Here is a 15,651-nt window from a genome sequence, read left to right on the forward strand (position 1 = left end):
GGGCTGTTGCATTCTCCCAGACATCTGGATGAGGATGATGAAACCATCCCCAACTCCCAGATGAGGACACAGAGGCTCAGAGAAGTTAAGTAAAATGTCTAACATCACACAACGAGGATGTGGTAGAAAATTCAAAACCAGCTCTGCTGCCACAAGGCCCAGACCTCAACCTGGGAGGAAGATGGCCTTTCAGCTAGAATTCAGGAGGGCTGACTTCGAGCCCCCCTGCCCGACAAGCAGTGGCAGTTGTTGTGGTTGGGGGGTGGGGTGGGTGGTACTCTTGAGGAAATTCAACATGATAAATCTGCTCCGAGGCCTGCTCATGTGACAATCATCACCCCTGAAATTCACTCAGCAGCCAGTAAAAATTCTGGCAGCTTCTCAGAAAGTTACCGATTCTTCATTTCAAAAAATAGTGTAAGATACCATCAATAGTCTAAAATTGACAATTCCAAATAAAACTCATAAGCTTCACACAGGCCTTCAATGTTTAAAACTTCTATTTATTAGCATCTTCACCTTGTAAGGTGATGCGTCCATAGGGGCAGAGGGCCATAAACCAGCAATGGTGGCATGTTTCTCCATGATAACCCAAGTTTTCAAAACCATAAGCTTCTGGGCAGCCCGGGTGGCTCAGCGGTTTAGCGCCGACTTCAGCAGAGGGCCTGATCCTGGAGATCCAGGATCGAGTCCCACGTCGGGCTCCCTGCACAGAGACTGCTTCTCCCTCTGCCTATGTCTCTGCCTCTCTCTCTCTGTGTCTGTCATGAATAAATAAATAAAATCTTTAAAAAAAAAAAAAAAAACATAAACTTCTACCTGGTCACCTTCTTAATGTACACACTCCTCCCCGGAGAATAGAAAAGTGAGTAAGTCTCCCCAAAGAACTAGTGTTACAGGTCTGTTGTTCTTCAACTTTTCACTTTCGATCAGGACAGACATTTATTACTAGAAACTGCTGAAAGCACAACTCAGGGCACTGTCGGTGTGCAAATTAGACCGGAGTCCCCTTCCCCAGCTTTTCCCCCTTCCCCCAGAAGGAACAAGAGGCCGCTTTTCTGAAGGTCGTCTGAACAATTTCAAAGGCTATAACAAATCAAAATGTTCCCTGCATCTAATATCAAACGGGGCTGATGCCAACACTTATTAGAGAAATCAGATTCCAGCTTCCCCAACCCCCTCGACCCCCCCCCCCCCCCCCAGACACACACACATCCAACTTTGAAGTGGGAAGAATGCAGGGATCAGAAATTACCCTGGAGACAGCTCTGGCTGTCTTTGAAGGTTCCCTTTGATACCACTATTTCTTTTCCTCTCTTTCGCTAGGAGGCTAAAAGCTGCCTTTTTTTTTATTGATATGGGGTAATTAATGAAGCTATAGCATTAACATAACCTAAATCCTCTAATAAGATAAATTCAACGGAGACACTTCTATTTTTTCAGTTAAGTCTGGTGGGTATAAAATCAGGACAATGGCCAGGTATTCAACTTAAATCTGCCTTTTAACATGCTGAGTCATGGCTCTCTGCTCCTCCCTGGTTACAGTGAATAGCGAGTTGGTAAGTTTTAAAGCATTTTTATATTTTATTAGAGAAATTAGTCTACTGGAACTTGGTCTCAAAAACATGCATCCCAGGTAAAGAGGCAGACGATCAGGGTAGTGGTAGTGGTAGTTACTGCAAAGTGCAAAGCGATAGCCTTGCTGGGATTCTGATGGGAAAAAACCTGCTGGCTTCTGGAAATGGGGGGTATGTGTGTGTGGTGAGGGTGGCGCTGGGTTGCTGTTGTAGCAAGAGGGATAATTAAACCTTTTAGGATGTGCTAGTTGCTTTGGGTTTGGGGGACACAGACTTCTGCAGTTGCAGTTCAGACCCCAGCTAGTCCATGGCTTTCCAAGCCACGCCCACGTATCAGTGGCTGTGCTTTAGACTGCAGCAAATCACCCCCAGGCAAGTACTCAGGCACCAGCTCAGCAAATGCAGAGCTGCATGTTTGGAACAGTAGAACTGCAAGCAGCAATTTGTTCTTGAGGACCACACCTCAAGCTCCAATAGCTCCTTCCAAAGGTTACATTTTGTTTGGGATGTGCTAGACATTTCAACACATTAATTACACTTACACATATATAACTATATATAAAATCCACATAAACCAGCATCAGTACTCAAAAATAGAACACTAATAATGCCTGCATGGTTTTGCAAAGTGCTCTGAAAAAAACAAGGGGCTAATCAAATTGGCTAGGACTTGATTCTGGGCAGAGCGGTCGTTCCGAGAGCTTCTCTGCCAAATGTGGTTAATGCGTCTTTAAAACAACAAAAGCTTTGGTCCTCTTGATCTTGCTATTCCCAGTTTTAGGGTCCCTGCTGACCACGTAGGCCAATGTGCACAGCTGTAAAACGCAGCAAGAGGCCTCCTGTATCACATTTGTGTTATGAATCATAACAGAATTCAGGTTCCCAGGCACACTCATTTTCTTTCTGATGAACAGAGAACCCACACTAATCTCTCATTAGGAAGACACATGCCTGTGTGCCCTTGCATGTGTGTATGTCTCCTTCATTGTCTGATGCACTTATGACTCTAATCCCTGCTGCTCTGCTGCTTCTTTTGGTCCTCATCCCTGAGGACCTCCACTTTTCCATTCCAGGTAAGCACTTGCACATCCCAAGTAGGCTTCTCTATTGTCCCCTTCCATATATTCCTGGGCTTCTTCAGCACTCTAGGCACTGTGGCATCTCCTTGGGACGGCATCATGTGAGTGACAGGGTCTGGGTCCCTGAGGTGCTCTTGGCAGATTGAGGTCTGAGGCCTGGTGGGGTGTGACTGCAGGCAAATTGCTGTACATTCTAGGTCTCAGTTGCCTTATCTGGAGAACGAGTCTAATTTAAACAGAACCTAGGACTCGATGACCACTGCAGGAAAAGTTTGCTTAGCACAACACCTACAAGGCCAACATGTGGAGTACTCTTAGTGTGCTTATTAATTGCAAGATAGACATGTAAACAAATAACCATGATGTACTAATTCTAGTCCTAGAAAAAGACTTCAAAATGCCAAGGATGTGTTCATGAGGAGGCTAACTTGTGCTTTAAGCAGACACAAGCCTGGGCTTGCCAGCTCCAGAGCCTGTGCCAATGTAAGAAGCCCCTAGGAAAATAGGGACAGGATGAGAAAGAGGATGGCAGTAAGCCAGTGTGAAGGGAAGAGTGTGTCTGGTGGACGAGGAGGACAAAGCATCTCAGGCTAATGGCACAGGGGTTGTAGATGAGTGAAAGCAATGTGGGAGCCCCAAGTAGCATAAAAGACTGGAGAGGAAGGCAAAATGTACATACAGAATGATGGCAGACAAGGTCAGAAAGGAAAGGAGGGCCAGATGACCTGGCATTTCTATGTGTTGCTAAGGAGTTTGGATTTATTCTAGAAGCCAGGGTTTTCAGAAGTGAAGTTTTGGGTGGGCTAAACATGAGGTACACCTGGGGAGGAGAGGTCCCACCTAGACACAGGTCAGGAGTGATCTCCATGGGCTGACACATGAAACCACGGTACGTATGTATGGGGGGTGGGGGGAGACAATGGTCGGAAGCATATGAGCGGGAGTAACCTCAGAGAAATCCTAGAAGCACATGTATGTGACAACTTTCTAAGTTCCTTGTTTTAAGTGCAGAATAAAAATGATATTAGCTCCTTACTGAGTGGTGACTAGGCGGCAAAGTGCTAAGTGCTTTACATGGCTTGGTTAGGACGCTTCCAGAATGGGGCCATCAAATACAGTGTTAAAGAGATCATACAAAGTAGGTAAACCCTCACTCCTCAGAATCTATCAGAAATGCTTCCTCCCTCTCCCAAATTTGTGACTTTATCACACACTCGCTACTGTTGATTAGCTTTCTATGTTTCTAGCCTTCTCTCCCCAGGGCACTAGTAAATTCCTGGAGGACAAGGGCTATGATTCATATCAGGTGTGACTAACAAGTCGTGAACCTTGAACAAAGGCAACAAGAACCACATCTCTATAACGGTCTCTATACGGTCTCATCTCTATACAGTCAGGACCAGTGACTCAGGGTCACTTCTCCTGCTGCTAACTAGTCTGGAATTGCTCGTCAGAGCTGCTGCCAGGGTTTACGAATCATGTACACACAGACTATGTTGCCCCAATGACATGCTTTATTCTCCACACCTGCTCTAAAGACACTGGTTTTTCCAAAAAAGAAAATCTCCCCTTGAGGAACGCTTTGGCTTTCAATGGGAGATATATGAGAACTTGGCAAAGTCCTTGAAGTAAGAGTAGCTTTCCTTGTTGACAACACTTGTGTGGGATGTGGAGATGCTGGGTTACTAGTTCAAAACACAAATCTCATCACATTATGGGTCATAGCTCTTATGTAACACACTGTTATGTGCTAAGCTACATTTGTCACTTTTTTGAAGAACGTCCTATCCTCATTATAATGTGGCCATTGGGTGGTGAGTGCTAGTACTATAGCATACTTTAAAAATTTTAATGGGATTCATGAAGAGAAAGGAAAGCTCAGGAGAGAGGGGCAGACAGAGGCTTAGTGCAAGGAAGTGGCCAGGGTGCATCCGGGTGGGTATCTCAGGCGGAGCACTCATTACACTCTGGAAGCCAACACAAATGAAGGCTGTCAGCTCCCATTAGCATCCTCTGATGCTCTCTGTAGAGCCATATGGACAGTGTGCAGTCCGGAGAAATTAGGGGTTCACGCCAGTGAACTTTCTATGAAACAAATCACCCATGGAAAGAACCTATTTTTCCAATGGCAGTGTTCAGTATGCACTGCTGCAGATAAGCACTGTCCTTAGGGCTGCTTGTTAATAATTTCATGGGAAAAGATCCTGAGCAGGTTGTGTGTCAAAGTACCTTGAATTTTCCTCATGGTTCTAGGAAAAGCAAAATGCCAACAATGCCAAACCCTGGGCTATTGATGTACTGTACTACTGGGTGGGGGGGGGGAGGAAAGAAAGGAAAGAAAGGAAAGAAAGGAAAGAAAAGGAAAGGAAAGGAAGGAAGGAAGAGAAAGAAAGAAGAAAGAAAGAAAGAAAGAAAGAAAGAAAAGAAAGAAAGAAAGAAAGAAAGAAAGAAAGAAAGAAAGAAAGAAAGAGAGAGAGAAATCCATTTCCTCAGAAGACACATTTAATGAGGCAACTGGGGTCTAAGGTGATAAATTAGAAATTCAACTAAGGGCATCAAGCTTAAAGGAAAAAGCAGAAGCTTGATGAAAAATGCAAGGGGAGAGAGAGAAATGTTTTTCTGTAAAACGTTCATCTTCATACTGATAAACCATGTTTGTTGATCATTTCAGCTATGACTGCTAGTGTTTAATATCATTCATTTGGGACTCTACTACGTTTGTTCTGGGACAGAGAAAATAAAGGAAAATGAAACAGAAGACTCCAGAATGCTTACCTTGCCATCTTCTGTGTAGACATTTTCACTATATCCCCTTACTATTGTTCGATCAATGAACAGGCTCCGCATGACAACAATCACTTTCAACACCTTTCCCAAGGTCACCTGTCAAAACACATGCATGCAAACATGAAAGCTTACACTCGAACATGCAGAATGCATGAGGCTGGGTAAGATTATGTGAAGAGAAAAGGATCACCTCTCCCTCTTGTTGCTGAGGGGCACATGGGAGAACCCTTGGAGGGAAGGCATCCGAAAGTGATCAGGAACAGGCTTTGAGCAACAAGGCCTTTCTGCAGTGTAACTACACTGAATTTTTTTTTTTTTTTTTTTTTAACTACACTGAATTTATTTGTATTTTTGGCTTATAAATCTCAGGATAAGTTCCATAGATTTAATATATGCTGGATAGAGTAAAATTTCCTTTAATTTTTTCTGTCTTAAGAAAGATGATCTTTTTCAAAGGCTATCCTAAGATTCTGGCATCCTAGGACTTGGTAAACGCATTTATTTTCCTATTCTCTCATGGCCCTATGCACACCCATGGAATATGTAGGAGAATACAACAGAGAGATTAAAGGCAGGCACCAAAGGCTCGGGCCTGGCTGAACTATCTGTTTATAATAGTTGGTAGTAAGTGGAGAAGCAATACCACGTAAGTTCTGAAGGTAAATGGAAAGTAGCTGAATTTTATCTCCAAAAAGGAACATGATCCTGGATATACATTAAGTGCTTTTGCTCTCTTAGAACCTAAGCACGTATTATGGATAAAAAAAAAACAAAACAAAAAACAAAATGAAAAACCCCCACAGGGATCCCTGGGTGGCGCAGCAGTTTGGCGCCTGCCTTTGGCCCAGGGCGCAATCCCAGAGACCCGGAATTGAGTCCCACATCGGGCTCCCGGTGCATGGAGCCTGCTTCTCCCTCTGCCTGTGTCTCTGCCCCCCTCTCTCTGTGTGACTATCATAAATAAATTAAAAAAATAAAAAAAAAAAAAAAAAAGAAAAACCCCCACAAAAATCAACAACAACAAACCCACACACCTAAAAAAAAGTGCAATTTCATATAATGCCAGAGAAAAAGCAACCTGTTGTATTTGCTGGAATGGACTCAGCATTAAGAAGAGAAATAGCACCTTCCTCTCTTTTAGGGGTTCATGTAACTCTTCGGTTACTTTGCTATGCCTCTATTGTTCATTCCCCAGGTGAGCCCCTGGAGGTGGACTCAGAACAGGACCCGTGGTCTGGCTTGTTCGATGAGGCTCCAATATCACAGAATGGGCTGACAAGAGCCCTTGCCCCAATCCTAATTGTGTGACCCAACATAAACTCCGTCGCTGCTGATGCCACCTTTAGGCACCCTCTCCCTTCTCTGCTGTTGGGCTGTCCTCTTCTCTTGGTTAGTCCTGCATATCAGTGAACATTCTGAGCATCTGGTTCCTTCAATAACTTCTAAGTGCTGAGAGGATCTCTCTATTTTTGTATTCCTAAAATGGTCCAGAATTACAAACAGGGTAAGAAACAGACAGGATACCCTTATTTACATTTAAGAGAAGGTTAATAAAAACATCTCATTCCTGTACAGTACTTTCAACTATTGCTACACCATGTAACATTGAATGGGTCACTTCTTGGGTAACTGGGTATCACTTACTTAAGGATGTCAACAAACTACCAAGGTAGGAGCAGTAACTCTTTCTAGTTTGCATGCAATCTACAGGGAGAAAGGGAGAGAGGGAGGAAAAGAATCAAGTTCACAGTTTTGTAATTATAAGCACTGAAATTAACAGCCTCTGGCTGGGCTGCAGTGGAGGTCCAATACACCGTCTCCAACAGGGCCACCATTTTCAACTGTCTGTTTTAACTCTCTGCTAATAAGCAGAGATAACTTAAGACATTATTTCCTTAAAAAAACAAAGTTTGGCTGATTTTAACCAATAAACTGCTTCTGTCATTTGTCAAGGTTTTAAAGATGGAATTCAGAAACAAAACCACACTAAATACACTAGAAATTTTATATATATTTTTTTGTTATTTTTGCAAGTGAATTTTGGTATTTTAAAGCTAATGAATACTAAAAATTTAACTAATAAATAGTTTTGTTATTGAAAAGCCTAAAATTAGAGTGAAAAAGAAGGAAATAGTCATTCAGTCTGCTCTTTTAAATCACTAACATTTGGGGAGATTTCCTTTCAATCCTTTTACTATCAAAGATTAATAGATTTCATAGAAAAAGAGGTCAGACTTATGGTTATCAGAGGTAGAGGGTAGTGCAGGGCTAAGTGAAAGCAGGAGGTCAAACAGTCCAAAAGTCCAGTTAAAAGATAAATATGGGGGATCCCTGGGTGGCGCAGCGGTTTGGCGCCTGCCTTTGGCCCAGGGCGCGATCCTGGAGACCCGGGATTGAATCCCATGTCGGGCTCCCTGCATGGAGCCTGCTTCTCCCTCTGCCTGTGTCTCTGCCTCTCTCTCCCTCTCTCTGTGACTATCATAAATAAATAAAAATTAAAAAAAAAAAAGATAAATATGTCCCAGGGATGCAATGCGCATATGATGACCACAGCTCGTGGTGCTGCCGGATGTGAAGAAAACTGTTTACAGAGTAAATCCTACAAATTTGTTACAAGAAGACATTTTTTTCCTTTTCTATTTTCTTCTTTCTATGGTATCTATACAAGAAGATGGATGTTAGCTGAACCTACTATGGTCATCATTTCACATAAACCACTGTGCTGGGATGCCTGGGTGGCTCGGCGGTTGAGCGTCTGCCTTTGGCTCAGGGCCTGATCTCAGGATCCGTGATCGAGTCCCATGTCAGGCTTTCTGCAAGGAGCCTGCTTCTCCCTCTGCCTGTGTCTCTGCCTCTCTCTCGGTTTCTCATGAATAAATAAATAAATCTTAAAAAAAAAAAAAAAACACCACTGTGCTGTACCCTTGAAACTTATACAGTGATGTAAATCAATTACTTTGTAATAAAACTAGGGGAAAAAGATCTACTGTTTCTGAATTTTTAAACATGGTTATAACATACTATATACATAATTTCAAATCAAATTTTTATTTAAGTTATGACATAAGCATTATTCTTACTGCTGAGAAGTCTTCAAAAATGGCAGTATGTGCTTCATGGCACTCTACTGGGTGGATAGATTTATAATTTCTTTAACCATTCTCCTATCACTGGACATGAGTTGCTTCCATGTTTTCCCTGATATAAATTTGCCTACAAATGCATACTTTTGTTCACCAAGCTTTTGCTGTATTTGGGATTATTTCCTAAAGACAGATTTGTAGAATTGCAATTACCGGGGCCAACAGTACAAATATTTTAAGGTTTCTGGTGCAATCTGCCAACTGCGAGCCACAAGGGTTATGCCAGCTACAAAGGTATAAATGTACCTACTTCACTCCTCTCGTCAGTAACAGGTGCCATTAAATCAAAAGAAAACAAAGTAAAATCCATCCCCTCCTGAAAGCAGCAACTTAATTTCTTTAACCCATTTATTAAAAAAAATTTTAGAAGACTTATTTATGTATTCATTCATTCATTCAATCTAGACAGAGAGCATGTGTGCACAAGTGAGGGGGAGAGGGGCAGAGGGGCAGAGGGAGAGACTCCTTAAGCAGACTCCCTGTTGAGCACAGAGCCTTGACATAGGGCTTGATCTTAACACCATGAGATCATGACTTGAGTGGAAACCAAGAGTCAGATGCTTAACCAACCGAGCCACTGAGGCACCCCTAACCCACTTATTATGACATATTTAAACATATACAAAAGTGAGTGAAACAGAATAAAGAACCTCCACAACCTGCCCCCTCCCTCCACAGTTTCAACAACTACAGCTTTTGGCAAATCCTGTTTCATCTCCACCTCAACCTACTTTTCCCTTCCTATGTTATGCTGAAGCAGTAACAACCACAGTACCATTTCATCTGTAAACATATCCTCTGTGTCTCTAAAAGGACTCTCAAAAAAATTCAGGACTACAATGCCATTCCACACCTTAATCAATAAGAACTCTCCAATATTATCAAAGCTGAAGTAGTCAGGGTTCAAATTTCCAACAGTTTTGTAAATGCCACTTTTTAAATAAGTTTGCTTGTGTCAGGAGCTGAATGTGGTCCACACAATGTGATTGGCTGACATGGCTCATGAAGCTCTCCTAGACTGAAGGTCCCCTGTCTCTACCCCTGCCCCCACATTTTGTTTGCTGAAGAAACTGGATCATTTTTTTCTACAGAGTTTTCTGTAGTCTGAATTTTGCTGATGGCATCCTCATGGTGTTCTTTACATGTTCCTCCTTTCCCTGTACTTCCTGTAAATTGGGATGAGGTGAGATTCAGGCTTGATTTCTTTTGGCACAATGAGTTCACGGTCGGTTATGGTCTACCAACAGGAGGCGAGCTAGCTTGGGTGTCTCAGCAGGTGATGTGGGCAGCTGCTGACCCATTAATTCACCAGGGGTTTCAGCTGGCCATATACCAATGGGATCATTCCATCCTCGTTTATTAGCTGGAACACTTTTATAAAGAAAAACTCTCCCCATCTACTATTTGGCTATTAAGTGGTTGAGTTTACTACACAGGAAAGGAAGGATAAACACTCCATTCTTTCCCTTTATTTACCAGTCTTGAAAACAATGCTTCAGTTCACCAGTTTCCTTCCGATGCAGATGGCTTAGTTTCCACCCAACATTATTATAAACTCATGAATTTAAACATATTTGATGTCTTTGTACCTGATATAATTATTAGTCTGATATTCTTACTGATGCTCACATTGTCCTGTGGCCCATGGGCATCTCCCTGGCTGAGTCCTTTTGACACACTCTAGTCTCTGTGACAGCTCCTGGCTATCTGGAACAGGACAGTCCAGGCTTATCTGGTACAATTCGTGTCCGAGGTCACAAGTCAGCCATTTCCTCCACAGCCCTGGCTCTTTTCTGTGAGAAATGGCATTTCAGAACCATGGCCAGGGCAAGAGGGGCAAATAATTTTGACAGGTTAAAATTTTTGTTTTTCATTTTATGAGTATGAATTAGGTCTGTATTCTCCTTTCTATCTCCCCCCTTAGCTTTTATTCATTTTACGGTGATCATCCCCATGGCTTGTGCCTGTACTGGCAGCAGATTGTGGACAACTCCATTACCTTTCAAATCAGTAAAGCACTATGAAATTTGTCCATTCTTATTTTTTAGAAACCCAGGAAGGACCCTTGTACTCAGCTAGGTGGAATATACATAGGCTTATGGCTTTAGGAATTTTTAACATGGTCATAACAAAATTACGTATACAAACGTATACAACTTTGAAGCCTGACACTGTGAGGCTCTGGAATCAGCTGCACTTGGGAGTCACATCTCAGCCCTACTGCTGGAAAGCCTGGCCGGTCATCTACCTTCTCTGAACATCAGCTTCCTCTCACCCAGTGAGGATCACGATAGCTCCACCTCAGAGTGACCATGAGGGGTCAGTGAGACAATGCACTGAGCAAGGATACAGAACAGGCCCGGTACAGGATACATTCCCAGTGGCAACTGATGCTCCTTGGCCCAAGCCCTTGTTGGGATTTGGTGGAGGCAAAGTCATTTGAAGCCAGTTAACATCAAAGCTGGTACTAGAACAGTTGATACCTCCATTTCAGTGAACTTGCCACTGAGATTAATTTACCCTTCTGCTGTGGCACCTGGGGCTAAAAGGGAGCTGTAGACAGTGGGTGACAGTGGTGCTGGACCCTCAGGTATGAACAGAAACGCGCCCCTGATGGACGACCGCTGAGTGGAAAGTCAGCAAGCCTGAGAATCAGTTTAGACATGAACGAAGCTGTCATGTGGGCTGATGAAGACACACATTGCAGACACCCCCAAAAGGCCATTTAGTGTGCAGGTCAAGTGCATTAGGCTTTAGTACCACATGTGCCACTGGGCAGTGTGACTAGGTATAAGTCTAACCACCGCTCATGCCTGTTTATTTAGCTGTGAAATATGGAGGGGCCCGTGGGAAATCAATCGAACTGATCCATGTGAAACACAGCTATGGGTGTGGTGCACAACACCATGCAAGAGCTGCTAGCCTTTGTTTCTCTTGAGCATGGTATGGTGGAAAGGACCACAGGAGCCTTTCAAGCTCCATCGAGGTGGAGCTTAATGCACACTCTAACGTTTTTTTCCAGCCCTCACATCCCTCTACAAGGATTTGGATTCTCTTATATCTAGACTGTGCTAGTTTCAAAAGTAACTGGATGCACCAGGTTTTAACGACCTTGGAGTTCTGGTAGAGGCAATGCATCATATACTGGCTAATATACATTATCCCACAAAGCAGCCAATGTCAGCCAGTCACAGGTGAAACGCCCAATGACAGGGGCTATAGGCTGGTTCTTGGCAACTGGTTGGGATACCACAAATAAAGCTAATGCCATCTGGTAATGAAGCGGGCTTGCTGTTACCAAGGAAACACTTCTATTACTGAGCAGCACATTTCCAAAGAGCTCCCTGACTACTTCTCCTGTGTCTGTCCCCATGAGTGTTCAAATGGCAAGTTGTGAAGAGTCATCAGAAGCCAGTGGGTCTCCTAGCCCATCATTGCCTTTCCAGGGAGGTGTCTTTAGCCATGCTGTCACTGCCTCGGTGTTTGTCAGGTTAATTGTGCTCTGGGCAGGTGGGCTTGCATTGGTAGTCTTCTCTATTGGATCTCATAGCAGTTACCTGCCAGGCTGTATCCCGTAAGAGAATTTCCAGTTTATGATGACAAGGCAAGTCACAAGAAAAGAAGGGAAAGTGGGAAGAAAGTTGAAAATAATAGCAAAAATATTTAGTTTTGCTCTGCCACCAACTGTTGTCTAACACGAACTTAACAAATCTGGTAGATGAGATGTTATCTATACTGGCAGACCAGTGAGCTTACAAGGTGAGAGAAACTGATCACTTAAAAGCTTATTCCCTCAGTGCTGATGCAGGGAGAAAGGCACTTGGAAACTGAGCAGTATCTGTATCCAGGAGACCGGCATGTCCCAGAGGAAGGTGGGTGTGTCCAGGAGAGAGGAGAAGTGAGTGGACCAAAAAGCTCCTTTCCGTGTGGAACCCAGCACAAGATACCACACCCCTGACCAGGCATAAAGCATCTGTGTGGGAGGCGAAGAGGGTAGCATGGTATTTGTCATTCTGACAAAGGCTGCATGGCTGAGCTCTGCTTCAGAGGAGGGGATATATTAATAAAAGGAGGGGGGAATAAGTCAACCATTTGGTCATCCATGAAAGTTATTTTCCAAGTATAATCAAAGTAAAAGTCTAACATGTAGGTATCCTTAAGGGATTTGCTGTACTTTAAGTGGTTCATCAAACAGCGTACTTAGAAGGGTGGAAGTAGGGAGAGGCAGAGGGGCACCTCTACAGAGACTCAGAAACAATTTTTCTTCAGTACAGTATATTAAGGCCTTCCTCTTCATACTAATTCCAAATAAAGAGAAGGATAAAGTGAATGGTTTCAATAAGCATTTATTGAATACCTATGTCTGTATCATGTAAAGCCCTGGGCAAGGACATGGATTTAGAGAATCACACACCTTAGAGCTGGAAAGGATTTTAAAAAATCATTTTTCCTAACTTTCCCATTTTTAAAGGGGCAAACTGAAAGCCTAAGGAGGTTAAGAAGTGTCAAATATGGCTCCAGCCTTGAAGGAGGTGATAAAACTGCCACATGCCTGGATTAATTGCAGGGCACATAAGTCCTATACCAATGTGGGGCTCACGGTGTATGAAGAATTTCGGGGAGGATGGTGTGCTCCATCACTGAGCTGTCTGGCACAATCAGAACATGCCTGGTTTGGCACCTGCCCAATTTAGCACATGTTCTGAAAGGTAGAGTTGATTGTACAGAGGAGCACTCATGGATGGTATTGCATGGAACATTCCTCCAAGAGATGTTCTTAGATGTGGCCTAGAAAAAAAAGTTCAGTGCTACGCAGGCTTTTCCTTAACTCTTGGGGGGTCTTCCACTGCATACTACAGCCTCACCTCTTGACTCTAGGATAAGGACAGACTCTAGGATAAGGACCGGGCATGTGGCCCTATGGCCGCAGCGCCCCTCCTCGAAGAACCCTTGGATGTAGCCCAGCCAGGTGTCTTACTGTCATTCTTTTTTTTTTTTTTTTGTCTTACTGTCATTCTTAATAGAAGACAGCTGCAGTTTCAAAAAATTTGAGTCCAATTTCACTGCTGTTCTGTGCAGAGCCAGAAGCATGCCTCATACTGTTCCCCTTCCCTTGAGGAGCCCATGACCCCATACCAGCATCCAAATCACAAGAAATGGTGACCATAGAGTCTTGCTTCATCTAATCCTTCAGCCACCCTGCTATCTTCTCTGGGACTCTGATACGTAGCTCAAAACCTTGCTTCATGAGACCCCTGGTTTCCTTCACAAATGGCTTTAAAGTCCCATTCTGGATCCCATCAATAAAACCCTATTAAAGCACTTGTTCCATCGAATTTTAGCATGGTTTTTTTTCTGATTTGTTTTTTAAACAAAGCTTAGTGCTTTGATTTCTGCATAGATGCTAGGTATGTGTAGTCCTGACACTCATGCTAGGTGAGCTGTAGGCTCAGAAGCCACAGCAGTGAGGGGAACTGGAAACTAAGGTACGGAGGGAGACGGACTGTTGCTTCCTTCTAGGAAAACACTAAAACTGGATATAGCTGTGAGGAAATGGAGACAGACCCACCTCGAGAGGCTGAAAATCTGGCAAGGCTGAGGTGCAAAAGATACACTAACTGTCAGTGGCCTGCAAGAGGAGGTCACTAGCACTGCAAAGTGCTGGCCAGTAACCCAATCATGAAAGAGAAATGGGTGAAGTGACTTGGAAACCAAGGGGTCAAAGCAAGGGGCTGCCAGAGATAAGACAGATGTTCTCCCACGCTGAAGGTCACTCATTTTGCTCAACAGGATGGATCAGTTGTACTTCCGATGATAAATACAATGCAACAAAATGCAATATAAGGAAAAAATGAAACCAGAAACCCACGTATGGACTAGACTTGTGGTATAGAGTGCTCACAGCCCCAAGATGGGAATTCTATCTTTCCTTTTGACAAAGGCCCAGGAAAAATAAGGCAGATAAGCCAACTTTAGATTCTGTCTACCAAAAAGTCAGAAATTCAACTTAGCAGCAAGGCAAGAAGGCATGAGAATCACGTTTATGAACACTAGGAGAGAAAGAGACCAGCTTAGATCTTTGCTCTGCCCCTTCCCAGCGATGTGACCCGGGACAAGTTACCTGGCCTGTTAAGCCCCTGTTTTCTTTCCTATCAACCCCGGATAAGGCTGTTGTGAGAGGGAGTGACACCAGACATGTGTGGCCTCAGTACCATGATTAAAACAGACCAAGTGCTCCAGCAGTGGTCAAGCTGGTTACTCCCAGTGATCTCCTTGTCATGGGGGAAAAGCAGCATGGTGCAGGGGCAAGAGCCAGGGCTGTGGAGACCAGAGATTCAAGTTCAAATTCTGCCCCTGCCACATACAGAGAGCAGTGTGGCCCTGGGAAAAGCAACCCAGGGGAGTTCTGGCTTTCTCATTATTGAAATGGAACCGTTATGTGAATTGAACAGCTAGTGCTATTAAGTGCCTGAAGAGGGGGGCGGTCACTATTGGCCTTTGCTACATGGTAGCAATGTTTTTAATTATTAAGCACCTTGCCCAATAGGATGAGGTTTATTTTGCATTTGTTGGCTTATTCTGTTGATGAATGAATTTGACTCACTTGCTAAAAAGCACCCATGTTAACAATTTGGGTACCTGATCCTCCTGAACCCATCCCTCTCTTCTGAAGTCAAACCCTCCCTGGCTGCAGGGGAACAGCATCAGAGAGGACTGACTCATTTGTCAAGTCTCATCGTTTCATGAGAAGGATGGCCTGAAAATTAACTTCCTATTTCACATGCTAACCATAAATTTTCTCCATATCTTCCTACCTCAGCTCCCTTCATGTCTCCCTCAAAAACAGTAATAAAAATTCACATGAGGTCAAAAAAACACAGTGAACCGAGGAAGACGGTCTGCCCTGATCTGGGTCTCCAGCTACCTTTGGGCTTCCCCTGCAGTGTTAGGGAAAATCCCCAAATTTGTCAAAATGAAACTTAGCTTACTTTCATTTATAAAACAGATCTTCAACCATGTCATAACAGCTCTTCTGGGAAAAGAGAAGGGTGCAGAACCAACGCA

General features: G+C 43.5%; 1 protein-coding gene across 6 annotated transcripts in view; it reads right to left on the reverse strand.

Moving 5' to 3' along the window:
* MED27 (mediator complex subunit 27) overlaps positions 1-15,651 on the reverse strand; it is a 200,003-nt gene that overhangs the window by 27,192 nt on the left and 157,160 nt on the right. For 4 of the 6 annotated variants that reach the window (XR_013353931.1, XM_077851158.1, XM_077851160.1 and 1 more), the window contains exon 5: positions 5,432-5,539. The exons of the other annotated variants lie outside the window; for them this stretch is intronic. Coding sequence is in view for 3 of the 4 variants with exons in the window: in XM_077851158.1 (XP_077707284.1) it covers positions 5,432-5,539 (108 nt within the window). In the remaining variant the exon portion in view is untranslated. The remainder of the gene's footprint in view (positions 1-5,431; positions 5,540-15,651) is intronic. 6 annotated transcript variants of the gene reach the window in all.

This window comes from Canis aureus, chromosome 16 (assembly GCF_053574225.1).
Source record: "Canis aureus isolate CA01 chromosome 16, VMU_Caureus_v.1.0, whole genome shotgun sequence".
Lineage (NCBI taxonomy): Eukaryota > Metazoa > Chordata > Mammalia > Carnivora > Canidae > Canis > Canis aureus.